At 39.6% G+C, this 14177-nt stretch overlaps 1 protein-coding gene across 1 annotated transcript; it reads right to left on the bottom strand.

Moving 5' to 3' along the window:
- Positions 1–276: 276 nt before the first annotated feature.
- Positions 277–13947, bottom strand: TBPL1 (TATA-box binding protein like 1). The gene is made up of 7 exons (XM_014943625.1): positions 13815–13947; positions 7384–7570; positions 6571–6653; positions 5655–5718; positions 3759–3862; positions 3563–3657; positions 277–864 (listed from the first exon to the last, which is right to left on the bottom strand). The coding sequence occupies exons 2-7, from the start codon at positions 7516–7518 to the stop codon at positions 794–796; spliced, it is 552 nt and encodes a 183-aa protein (XP_014799111.1). The 5' UTR covers positions 7519–7570; positions 13815–13947; the 3' UTR covers positions 277–793.
- Positions 13948–14177: the final 230 nt, after the last annotated feature.

The following is a 14177-nucleotide window of genomic DNA, read 5'->3' as shown; positions in this document are numbered from 1 at the left end:
CTTCTCTTGGCGGAACAGCAAGAAAAAAACGCCTGAAATCTGGCATGTCGTTGGGAGAACTGGGAACAAACCAAATTTCATCCTCGGATAAACATACGTTAACTACTAGAGATTTCAATCTAACCCACACACGAAGTTTTACACCAACTACAAATAGAAACAGAAGGTTATCAGCAAAAGACTAGTCTTACATCGGTTCAAATTAAGTCGCAACTATACAATTTTAACTGTAATAGGAAAAAAAAAAAAAGGGAAAGGAATATAACAGAACAGGTATGAAGAGAAATATTTTTCCCAAACTTTTATTTGTGCACATTCATCAGGTGAAAAAAGATAACTTTTACAGCTTCTTTGGTGCCCAATATTCAGCATACAAAAATGTAAAAGACTATTCACAAATAAAACACAAGCTCAAACTAAAAAAAACAAAACCCAAAATAAAACGTTTTAAAGGTAGTGCACATCGTGACAGCTTTGCTTATGAATACACAGAAATTACTGCAAAAATAAATAGAATGTCTTTTTAAAAGCAGCAATTTCATATCTTTTAAACTTCCGTTTTTTTTTTTTTTTTTTTTACAATACAGCACTGTTAAGAGTAAAATCCCAAAGAACTGGAGTTTATACTGTGGCCACGAGCAAGTAAAACAGTCTGTATTCCTCTGCTATGGTTGGTCCAGTTTTCCTTTTTTTTTGTTTTGTTTGTTTTTTTGCCTTTTTTTAGTCCAATGTGCAGCAGTCTTTAAAGGTGCTCGGTTAGGGATCCTAACCATCAAGTGGTGAATTAGAAAATTTATTTCCTGCTTTCAAACACGAATGGGTAAATCTGCTCCACGGCACTGGCAACAGCCTTTACGTTTGGCCCTGAGAGGTATTTTAAAACAAATAAAAACAAAAACAGTGGGAAGAGAAAACAATCAGGGAATCAGAAATTAAAACAACAACAATACCTTTAAAATAACCGTAATATTTTTAGCTACCACAACTTTAGACAAAAATATTTTCTCCCCCATTTCTGCCTACGTCAGAAGTTGTTTCTCTGATCAATTTTACTTCCAAGAAAAGACCTCTAAGATGTTCTACGCTGGTCAATGGCCAGACTACAAATAAATAATCCTGTCATTTAAGTTCCTAACAACTTGGTTGCTCTTCGATTTATTGGCTTAAACAGTCAGCCCAGAGAAGGCACCAGAGGCTGAGTGGCAGGTGTAAAAGGACTACATTTACTTAAGCTAAATCTTCAAGGAATTCGTATTACTCAAAGCCCAGCCACTTTTATCTCCTCTTTTAAAAACCCACCAACAAAACCTCCTGCTAAATAATGCTAGAATTAAGCCAAGCATCTTTCAATATCATAAAGATTGCTTTATGTTTCAAAATTACATTCTAGTCTGGATTTTGGTGCTGCACCTGGGGAGGAATAACCCCCTCAGTTGGGGGCTGACCTACTGGAGAGCAGCTCTGAGGAGAAAGACCTGGGAGTCCTGGTGGACAACAGGATGACCATGAGCCAGCAATGTGCCCTTGTGGCCAAGAAGGCCAATGGCACCCTGGGGTGCATCAAGAAGAGTGTGGCCAGCAGGTTGAGGGTAGTCATCCTCTGCTCTGCCCTGGTGAGGCCACATCTGGACACCCTTCTGCTAAGGCACATGGAAAATAAGGAGGTGAATGGAGACAGCCAACATGGCTTCACCAAGGGCAAATCGCGCCTGACAAATTCGGGGGCCTTTTATGATAGGAAGGACATGGATATGTTGGAAGGGGTCCAGCTGAGGGCCACGAAGATGATCAGAGGGATGGAGCACCTCCCCTATAAGGACAGGCTGAGGGAGCTGGGGTTGTTCAGCCTGGAGAAGAGAAGACTCTGGGGAGACCTTATAACAGCCTTTCAATATCTGAAGGGAGCTACAGGAGAGCTGGGGAGGGACTCTTTGTCAGGAAGTGTAGTGACAGGACAAGGGGTAATGGTGTAAATTGGAAGAGGGGAGATTTAGATTAGATCTTAGGAAGAAATTCTTTGCTGTGAGGGTGGTGAGACACTGGAAGAGGTTGCCCAGAGAAGCTGTGGCTGCCCCATCCCTGGAGGGGTTCAAGGCCAGGCTGGATGGGGCTTGGAGCAACCTGGTCTGGTGGGAGGTGTCCCTGCCCAGGGCAGAGGGGTTGGCCCTCGATGACCTTTGAGGTCCCTTCCAACTCAAACCATTCTGTGATTCTATGATTTTAAACTTCAAAAGTTTCTTCCAAGTATAGAGAACCCTTCAAAATAGCTCCCCAAAATCATAAATAACTTATAAGTAAGTTATTAATTACTTATTTAATTTTGGCTTATTTAATTTACATGCTCAGTCAGAGAGAAAATGAAACAATAAGATTCTTCCTGTATTTTCAAACTCATCAAGTTGAGTCAAGTGCTCACCTAAAACAAGCCTGGTGAGAGATACCTGCCTTCTGGGCAGATACTGCACCTTCCTTCAATTTGTCTGCTATTAAAGAAATGCAAGTTCTAGAGAAAGCCTTCAGAAAGCAAGAGTGTACGTAGGCAAATAATTCTTGTAAAAAGCATGCTACTCCCTGGAGGGCTGAAGAGATGTAAAAACTGGATCATCATTGCAGGGAGTATAAGAGAAGAAAAAAAAACCCAAAAGAACACATAAAAAAAAATTCCAACAATAACAAGAAGAAACCTCAGAACAACCTCCTCATTTCTTATTTTGGAGGAAGAAAAATTAATACTTCTTCCTCTTACATATCAGATCTTTTTATTTTCTTTTCTCACTGTAACTAAATCTTTTTATACTTGCCTCATTTAAAAAAAAAATGCCAAAGTGATATGAAGTGATGGTTTTTGGTTCTGTAGTATTTATCATATATTTTCTAAAAAACCTGACTTCTCGTGTCTGGAAGCCTGTGGTGGACACCTCACATGGAAATATAACAAAGAATGGAATATTAAAATTAGGAGGAGAGAGAAAAAAACATGGCATGGCATCTCCAAGACCCAGGACAATCACGTCTCTGATTAAATGGGAAAATCCCTGATGGCTACGATTCAGGTGATGGTTCCCTCTCAGCTGAGCTTTAACAGAAGAGAGCACAAGTCTGAAGAACTGCAAATATTGGTCAGCTTCAGTTGACCTATGACAAAATGCTATGCTATCCTGTCCCATAAACGTTTCCAAACTGGAGATTTATTTATGAAATGGATGTTAATGCTACAGGGAGTGTAGTTTACAGCACTATGAAGACCAAAAAAAGGAAGAAAATTCAAATGTTTAAATAAACAATTAATACCTGCATTCCCAAGTCCTATCTCACTTTTGTTTTTATAAAAGCCAGACTATGGACATTCAATCAAAGTAATTTTTGAACCTACTAATAGCAACACTTTCTCTACGACTCCTCTAGCACTTTCACTCAAAAGCTAAATTGGTGCTAGCACTGGGAAACAAAATCCCTTTAACATACCTTTTGACTGTTTTGAACATCCTCCTTTCCTAAACCTACTGGCCCTGAAGTTAAATATTCCCAACAAGATAAATATTTATTTTGGACATCCAAATACCTGTAACTGTGATACTGCCTGTGGAAAAAATCTGTAAGGTAGCTCTGAGAGTTTTTATTCTGTAACACACGGCAGGATGAAGTTCTGGTTCATAACTAGAAAACAAAATAAAAGGTAAAACAAGAGAGATCTACAACTGGAAAAGGAAAGCTTAAGAAATGTACCAAGACTATAATTCTTTAAAATCCTACCGTACCTCGCATGAGGTCTGTTATTCTTCGTAAATTCTGGCAATCTGATCTCAAAGGGCATGTTGCACACTGCTAAAACATTCACAACTTTAAAATCTGTGAAAATTACCTTTTCAAAGGAGAGGAAAAACAGACGTTAGAAATTCAGTTTACAGCCAGGCAGACGTATGGGTTGCAAAAAAACCCTACAACCTAATTAGAATATTTTGATGAGATTTCAAAACTAAAACCTTGTGATTGATGCATTTCTAATAGGAGTCTAAATGGTACTTAATGAACTCAAATCACTTTATCCTTTTCTATGGTACAGTAACTGCTGAACTAGATACTTCACAGTTGTATTACGTGGTTATAGTTCAGTTCAAGAATGAGACACAGTAACAGCTCATATTGCTGCATTAAACCCTTTCAAATTGAAAAGAAACTAAATTAAATGGCTTATGGAACATCAAAATAAGCAGAGAAAAAGCTTAAATTTCATCGTTACAAGAACTTAGCTCAATTTGAAAACTTCTTTAATGCCTTGTTCCTTTACACCATACATCAAAATAAGCAGAGAAAAAGCTTAAATTTCATTGTTACAAGAACTTAGCTCAATTTGAAAACTTCTTTAATGCCTTGTTGCTTTACACCATTTGTGTTAAAGCTAAGAAGAAGAAAAAAAGGCAAAAATTGTTTTGTTTCAAATCCCCAGTGGCCAGAGCAGGGCAAGCTGTTTTTCTACCCCATTACGTTCTGAAACCCAGCTCAACTACCAGCTTTCAGCTATTCTTTACCACAGCCACTTTAGAGGACAATAAAATAGCCAAGAGCCAATTCCTAAACAAATAAATGCAGGGCTGAGGAGTCAGTGCCCAAAGTAACATTGAAGGAACTTTTGTTCATTTTCTGAGATTGCCTAAACTTAAAATGAGCATTCCTCAGTCAAAAATTTTTAGAAGTATTCTACCAGTAGAAGCAATTTAGCCTTATAAAAGATCAATTATCTGTTTAATCTTCAAAATGTATTCCTTAAAGCGGTCACTTTATAATAAAACAGCACATCCACCCAGGAAGCACAGTTTACTTCATTGATTTAATGTTCCATTCGAATTTTAAGAGGCTGGGTCTAATGTTTGCATTTGTAACAGTAAACTGAAAATGTGAGTGAACCAGCACAACTGACTACCAGGAAGTTTTAGATTATTAAAACGCATCATTTTAAGTCATTCACATTGCTGTTTTTCAGCTTTTAATATGAAATGCAAGTGGTGTTTTTGACTGGTCATGTTACCTCAAACCCAGAAAAAAATAAAGAAGAGTTTCATGTCCTAAGTATTTTCTTTGGCTTATTTCCTGCTCTGCAACCTCACATCATAGAAGCACTTTTTTCCCCTTCATTTAATTAAAGAGGCTTAAACTTGTCCTTAACGAGATGGACATTTATCTGCTATTCCATCAGAAATGAGGGAAAATGCTGTTCAAATGAAAGTTCCCTTCATTTAATTAAAGAGGCTTAAACTTGCCCTTAACGAGATGGACATTTATCCATCAGAAAAGAGGGAAAATGGTGTTCAAATGAAAGTCAGGTTTACACTCTTCAGCACTTCTTCCAACTAAATCTTTCCAGATATTGTAAATTCTACCTGAGAAGCATTTGTGGGTGGTTCATTTATTAAACAAATTTTGTTGCTCATTAGCCAGTGAAGCAGCACTACTCCAAGCTGCCAAACGAAACCGAAATCCAGCAAATAAACCAGTTTGTCTTTAACCAGCATCTGGAAAATGTATGCTGACACACAAGGGGCATCTGAGTGAAAACATGCTCACGCCTAAATCGCTCCCTCATTTTGGTTTCTTTTCTAAAAAAATGGACAACCAGCATTGCTTGAGTCATACAAGTCCTTTTTCATTCGAATTACCTGAAAACCTAGTTTCTGTAGACTACGAGCTAATCGTCTGGCACCAAATTTAGCTTCTTCTTCACTATAAAGGAGAAAGAAAAGAATCTGGCATTAACAGAAATGGAGTGTAGATTTGTGTGCACATACACCACATTAGCTGCTCAGACTGAAAAACAAACTGTTACATCAGGTAACGCATGAACCGCGACCACGTGGACAGTCTTCACTTTATCCTGCTGCACATATTACATCTTAATTACCTAGATATTCAAATGGGGTTCTTTATGCCCTGTCTGAAGAATATCTTGGCACTCAGCTCCAGCTGAAGTGGGAGATGGATTTTGATCATACGTGATACTAAGTACTCTTAAGAGATGAATTTGATCATGACTTAACATTCTAAACGATCATCTTGCATTTTGAGACAGAGATCATGTACAGAAAGTACAGAAATTTACTTATTCTTACTCCACAATGCAGACAAATCATGAGAAACTGAACTCAGCTGTTAAGAGTTTGCTTTTGCTTATTTCCAGTCCCTCAACACTGTATAACTTGATTAAATTCAGGTGGGTTTTTGTGAAACAGTTGGATACCCTTCAAAAAGGTCATCTCTTCCCAAGTTTCAAGTTCTGGCTAAAAATATAAAATTCTTAAAGAGTTCTCGAATGAAATCTCTAGGATTTTCTTCACAAAATAGTTTTCCCTGCTGTTCTCCCAGAAGGCTGAACTGACGTTGCTTAAGGTTTCAACTCAGTCTGAAGCAGACACTTCACATAGAAAATTCCTCCCAAATCTGTAGCCTGGCGAGGATCTACGTGTGATCAAGTCTACTCAATCAAGTACTGCCTCTTGCCATCATCTTCATTTACAAGGTTATATTTTTAAACTACACAAGAATTTACAGCTAGCGAAAGAATCGTCCTGAACTCACCTTGTGGCTCCTGTGCAAATAACTTTTCCTGAGGACCAAATTGTGGCCGTAATCCTAGGTTTCCTAAGCTTCATTAATACTTTCTAAAAAGAAAAACAAGAGAGGAAGAAATGGGAATTAGTGCTGGTTCACTTTCATAGGAAAAAAACCAAACAAAATAATAATAAAAAAAAAAATCAACTGTTAGACAAATCAACTGTTACACTAATAATATTTCATTTATTTTTGATAACCCTGAACTGTTCCTTCATCTCTTTCAGTAATTAAAAAAATCAGGTCCTGAGGGGAGCAAAATAAGCATGGAGTATCTTTGTCAGTGATTCAGTGTTCACAAAACAGATTAAATGACAGTATTTTCCTCTGAATAGAAAGCTGAAAGCCACGAGCATTGTGCTGATTTCACAAAACAGGTTAAATGACAGTATTTTCCTCTGAATAGAAAGCTGAAAGCCACGAGCATTGAGATTTTTTTTCTTATTCCACTGACTCCCACACTGCTGACTCCTTATCAAGATGTATTCTCTTGACAAAACCAGCAAATCTTGGGAGGCAAAACAGACCCTGAGGTGTAAGAGGTCTCATCACATACTTTATCCCCAATATTCACCTCGCTAATTGCAGGCTTCTGAGACAGTATTTACCCACTCCCCTTCCTGCACCTTTAGTGTATGACAGACTAAATGCCTATCAAGAGAGATATACAGAAATAAATCTGTTTTTCTCTATCTGCCATACACAGGTATCAGGCACAAGAATATTTAGCTTAAGGAATGTTTGTAAACCCAGAGAATTGAGGTATGTTGAATCTCTTACCCCGACGTCTCGCTTGTATATAACATTTGCTCCCTCTAACGCGATCTTCCTCAAGTTTAAATGACATCTTGTTCTAAAAACACACACTACATTGGTGATCAAAATGTCCAATGCAACATCACTGTCCGCATCCATTGGGGTGATTTACAACTCAGTTCTCCCACCAGCTCACCATGAAGATCACATCCTGAGAAGGGAAAAAAAAAATGATAAAATTAAACGTACCAGTAGAAAACGGCCTATTAAGGCCATTGTGTACATCTGTCCTTTAAATGAGACAAGAAGCAGAAGTGACTACACTCTGAGTCATTTAAGTGAACTGTGTGTGAGGAAGGGGGGGGTGTCTGTGTCCTGTATGCTAGAAAATAGGTTATTTGTTTCAAGCCACTTTGCCAGACTTAACAGAAATAAAGTGTGTATACATACGTACATATATATTTAAAAAAATATTTAAACTTGTCCGTTACATATGTTACAACTCTTAGCAATTATATTAGGACAATGTAAAGATGACTGAAATTTGTTCTGTAGCTCCAGTGGATGATCTTTCCTCAGCCCATTTGAGGATGTCATTAGACACCTCAGGAAAATGCACTTCTCTGACTGAAGTTGATAATTCTGAGCTTGTGTTGGAATGGATGAGCCTGCTGAATAACTCTTAACTAATTAAGCCTGTAAAGAGCCCACTGCCACAGCTTTCCCATCTTCAGCAACCATTTTTGGCCTATTTCTCCCAGTATAAAAGCATAATGCAAACTGTACTTGCTGGCAACAACAGCCAGGGTTGGAAAGGGGAAAAGAGCAAGAACATTAGTGAAAAGGACTTTTATCAAATACTGTAGTTCATTACAGAATTTTACTTTGCAGAAGAATGTAAAAATCTTAGTTTTACTCCAGGAAAAGTAGCTTAAGTAGAGCATAGCCTAAGAGATAGAGGTAACATTATCTTCATCCGCCCATCTACAATTTTAGTAGTATTTCATCCCAAATGAACACAACAGAAAGCAAAGAGCAAAAGCAAAGCAAAAAAGTCAGATAGAATGAAATGCTCTATGTGGTCATTGCCATGGAAGAAGCAGGAGACTATACATCAAGAATAACAATATACATAACAGACTGTAATGCATTTATATCAGAGAATGGTTCTGGTTGGAAGGGACCTTAAAGATTATAGAATTGCCTGGGTTGGAAGGGACTTTTCCGATCATTGAGTCCAACCATCAACCCAACACTGACAAAAACCATCACTGACCCATGTCTCTAAGCACTATGTCAACCCATCTTTTAAATACTTCCAGGGATGGTGCCTCAACCACTGCCCTGGGCAGCCCATTCCAAGGCTTAATAACCTTTTCAGTGCCAAAATTTTTCCTAATATCCAATCTGAACCTCCCCTGGTGCAACTTGAGGCTGTTTCCTCTTGTCCCATCGCCTGTGACTTGGGAGAAGAGACCGACCCCCCCTGGCTACACCCTCCTTTCAGGGAGTTGGAGAGAGCGAGAAGGTCTCCCCTCAGCCTCCTTTTCTCCAGGCTGAGTCATCTAGTTCCAACCCCCTGCCCTGGGCAGGGACACCTCCCACCAGACCAGGTTGCTCCAAGCCCCATCCAGCCTGGCCTCGATCATCTCCAAGGATGAGGCCTCCACAGCTTCTCCGGGCAACCTGTTCCAGGGTCTCACCACCCTCACAGCAAAGAATTTCTTCCTAAGATCTAATCTAAATCTCCCCTCTTTCAGTTTAAAACCGTTCCCCCTTGTCCTATCGCTACAATCATTTTAAATATGGCCTTACCTTCTATGCTAGAAATCTTCAAGTTAGACAATTAACATTATTATCGGTATTTTCATCTGACTATGACTTCCTAAACACAGCGTCTAATGGAAAATTCACTCAAGGTGTATCTTTGACTACAACTCACTGACAACACAGAAGCAATAAATTAAAAGGCAGATGTGTATAATGTACCGGGTCAACTGCTGGCTGGGACAGTCACTGCTTCTACTGCGCAGCTTGTGCCCAGCTGAAAGAATTATTCTCTAATTGTTGGCTTGTCCACTCTAAGAAAAGGCAAGACGGGTGACAATACAGAGAAGAGATGAAGAGCATGAGAAATCCAGAAAAACCAAAGGCTACGTGTGAGGGCTAGGGGGGAAGCAGGCAAAGAGGAGAACAAACAGTATCTAAGAATACAGAGAAGAGATGAAGAGCATGAGAAAACCAGAAAAACCAAAGGCTACGTGTGAGGACTAGGGGGGAAGCAGGCAAAGAAGAGAACAAACTATCTAATTAGTATTCCTGGATAATTTCATTATATTAAAAAAAAAAAAAAAAACAAAACCAAAAAAACCAACCTATCATTCCTGGATAATTTCATTATATTAAAAAAACAAGAACAAAAAACCCCAAAGAAAACCAACCTATATGAATCCTCAAAGTTAGAAATGACTTAATCCCATCTGGTTTTGATGGGCTACTACAGATTGGGTTGGTAATTTATGGCACCAGATGCAAAAGATAGCACAGGTACAGATTTTAACTGGTGGGGCAGGGCCAGCAGAGAGCAGGGGGCTGGAAGCCGTGGCATCTTCAGAGGGGCACTTGTTTGCCACCCTGGCTCCTAATCCTGGCTCCTGCTGAGCTCTCTTACTGGAACCCAGGAAAAACCACCCTATAAAAAAAATAGGATACCTCCAATCCTGTCCCAATTATCAGCAAGTTTCAACTGGCATCCTCAGCCTCTACGTTATTAACACCATCACGCCTAACAGCCCTGACAGGTTGTTAACCTCTAAGCAACCCATAATACTGTACGATAACGTCGCCATAAAACTCTTAATGGTTTGTTTTAAACAGATCCAGGGAGAAAAGAGACACGTGCTCGTTCAGGACAAAGGAAGAAGTGTTTGAAAGAGAGGAATATTACAATTTCAAAGGAGAAGACCTATCGTTAAAGAGGGATCTAGAGGAAAAAAAAAGAACATTAATATGCCGTGGAGCTGTCAGGCAGGATGTTTTCAGCAATAATGGTGTATCTTGGTTATAAGTACAATCTCCTGGCATAAATTTTAATGGGAGAAAAATTACACAACATTACAGCAACGCGCCCCCATTTTCATTAGCCAAGTTCTGAAAGTTCAAAACAACAGATATTTAAGGAGGAGCTTTTCGATTTGAAATTTAATTTGAGCTGTAGTTAATATTCCAGACTATGTTTTGTGACATTCAGTTACAAAGGGACATAATTTCTTACAAAAGCAGTATCTGAATACTGAAACTGCCTTTATTCTGCTTCAACGTTATTTGATCTAACAGAAACATCTCAGTGTTCAACTTTTCACTCAAACATTGAGCATTTCAACTATTTATTACCAAGTTTCTCATTTGTATTGAGAGAACTCTTTATTTACTGCTGCTAAATACTACCCTTGTTCTTTGAGAGCCTGATAAATATCTACAATTCTGAATACACCCATTCCCATTTATTATACAAATACAATCTCAATCTCTTCCAAGTCATGGTTTAGAAATATTGGGTAAACCACAACATTTTTAGACGTGGGTACTTCTGTCCAAGCAATGAGCCAGCATAACCCATTACAACCTCTGCCTTAAGTGGTTCATTTCAACATCTCACACTACACTGACAATAAAAATAAACGAGGAAAAAACGCCCTACTAGTTTTCTTAGGGAAGTCTCAAACAAACCTGAATTCCTAGGAACTGTGTGAACAGAAGCAAAATAGATATTTTTTTAAAAATAATACATGCGCTATATGAAAAAAAAATTAATCTGAAAAACATGTTTATAAAAAAATGAGTGTAACAAGTTCTCAGAAAGAAAGATGGATGGGTGCTGCTCCTATTTATAGGTTTCTCCAAAAGCATGTCTAGCTGGAACACAGGAATCCTAACCACCACCCTGATACTCCTCTTTGCCAGTTTCCCCTTGTCTTCTGTGCTATGGATACACACTCCTGTATCCCTGCTGCGTAGCTCTCACCCATTATGTTATTTCCCCAAACCTGAATTTCTGCATTTCTGCCTCCCATCTGCAAAACAGAGAAAAATAATGCTCCCATGCTCTTATAAAAACATTTGGAGATCAAGCAGCAGCCTCAGACATAAGCCTGTTACTGTTCCATATTTATGCAGTTACACTTGCAGAACAGAGGGACTGAGCAGAAACCAAACATCTGGTTCTTTCCCGTTATGGATTTGCAAATGCCTCCGTTGATTTTATTGAGCTCAGCTTAGATTCTGTTGATTCATTTTGCCCAAAGGTTCTCTCATCCGAACCTCAGAATGTTGGCAGCTTAAATCTCATTTATAAAATTATAATTCGCCGGTTAACGCTAATTTAATAATAGGCTAAAATTGAAAATTAAATCATTAACTTGTCTATATGAGCAGAATTTCTTTTAAATTGGGTAGTTCATTCAGCTTCCTCCAGCACAAAAAAAGCAGCCAACTTAATTTCCAGTTCTCTTACACCAGTGTAACACAATCTTACCCTGACAGAGAACAAAAAAGCTTAAATACATCTCTGTATAAGTTTGTATTATTTTATTTTATCAAGGAAATTTTAAAAGTTTGTTCTTTCTTTTCAACATAGATTTCAGGAACATTACCCTTGGAAGAAAAAAAGAGGAAGGAAAAAAAAAAGTAGATCGGTCTTTTATTTTATCAAGGAAATTTTAAAAGTTTCTTCTTTCTTTTCAACATAGATTTCAGGAATATTACCCTCGGAAGAAAAAAAGAGGAAGGGAAAAAAAAAAGTAGATCAGTAAAGTATGATAATGAACATAAAAATAAAAAACAACAACAAGAGCTAATTCAAGGATATCTGACACTGTAAAGTAATGTATCCTAAAGTGAAACTTCCCAGAATAAGAAATACTTCGGAGGAAGGAATGAGCACTCAAGCTCTTAAACAAAGCATTACCCATACATCCCCAGTTGGGACCGTGGCCATACTATTTTAGATACTATATAAACACACTGGAAGACAAACACCCCACGCTAAAATCCTCCAATCTAAAAAAAAAAAAAAAAAAGCCAGCTTGATCTGTCTTTGAAAAATTCCAACCCAACCCAACCACACCATCATCATCAAAGCCATAGGAAAGGCACTCGGGATGGGGTGTATAAACAAAGTATTATTTTAAGCTTTCAGCTACCTTTGATCCGAGGAACTCAGAGCTGTAAAGGTAGACGGGGGCTATCTAACAATGGTTATGTTAATGTCAGGATAGTTTAATAAACACCTTTTTTTCAGCAGCAGCGTAAGTGTAAGCAACTTCCACTGGTTATTTTTAACCTTGTTGCTGAACTTAAAGCTGCTCACCCAGTGACCAACCCCACCAATAGCTCCAGTGGCCCCAGCTGAAGGGATAGCCATCACTGGTGTGCCAGTAAGCATTCACCAAAATATTGCTGGAAAAGCATTTCTGATGAAGTTAATGGGAATTTCCATACGAGAACAGAGAACACACAAAATAAGGCCCATGTGAACAAGAAGAGAGCTGATGACATCCTGCTGCTGAAGGGGCATTTTTTTAAAGCCCCGTGTTCAGCCCCTCGGGGAACAGGTCCATATGAAACATGCTGGAGGTGACAGAGCAGTCACAGTGGTAGGTGGATGACACAGTTACTGCTGCCAGTATAGAAAATCCTCTGGTCCAAACACTAGCCACTGAGCCAGAGAGGTGTGCTTTTAATTTCTGTTACCTCCAGGGGCCAAGTTACATCACCCCTAAAGCAAAAGGCCATCTTGGAGCCTTCTCACCTTTAGGGATTTGCATAGTCATAACTGTTTCCTACAGAACCGAAACAAGTATACTTTAGAGGAGAAAATTTCCAAATATGCATAACATCAGTGCCAAAGGAGGGATGTGTCCAACTAGACCCACGTACAGAACGATGACACCAGCCATCCCATAAGCAAGTAGGACACAAATGCCCAATCCTGCTGCCAAATCTCCTGGATAAGCCTACTGCATCCCCACGGACCTAGGGTAGGGTCTTCCAACATAAATCCAGTGGCAGGAATAAAGCCAAAGAGCTTAGGGAGCGTATCTTTAAATAATTCGTAACAGATTTGAGGAAGAATGGCCTTTCTCATCAAAAAGATCCGTCAGCATTCAGGGGGGGAGAAATCACTCGAGTGCAATTTCGTGCCACCTTTCCCTTATAACGCCCAGCCCCAGGGGAACACCGGGCATTAATAACTGTCCTTTCGGGTCTTTTGTGATACGCGGAAAATCGTCCCGAGCACGCTAAAAATCCGAACCAACAGGTTAGGTGCACACTGAAACTCGATCAAACGCGGCAAGAAAACCAGGAATCTGGTGTGCTGCTACAAAATATTTGAACACAACAGGTAACCCCCCTCCCCTCACCTCCCTCCCTCACGCCCCCAGTCAAACATCTACCGTCTCATGGAGGCAGCGGAGTACTCTCCTCATTCACCAGCTGGGGAGCTCATTTAAAGCCCTACACGCGTAGCAGGATGACCGATAATCGTGGGGGTGGTTTTTTTTGTTTGTTTTGGGGTTGGTTTTTCTTTTTAATTATTTTAATTTCCCTTAGTCTCAGCCCAAAACTTCTGGGGCCGGCCCGGGTCAGACAAAAGCGCAGGCGGGCGGGAGGCGGCCTGGCCACGCCGGTCCCCGCGGCACCGGGGAGGAAGGGGGGGATCCCCAAGGCTCTCACAACACCCCCCACCACCACCCCGGGGCCCGGGGACGCTATTTTGGGGACCCGAAACGCGGGGCAGCCGGTTCCCCCCCCCCCGA

This window comes from Calidris pugnax, unplaced genomic scaffold (assembly GCF_001431845.1).
Source record: "Calidris pugnax isolate Ruff unplaced genomic scaffold, ASM143184v1 scaffold119, whole genome shotgun sequence".
NCBI lineage: Eukaryota > Metazoa > Chordata > Aves > Charadriiformes > Scolopacidae > Calidris > Calidris pugnax.
This window is presented reverse-complemented; position numbering and strand designations above follow the sequence as displayed.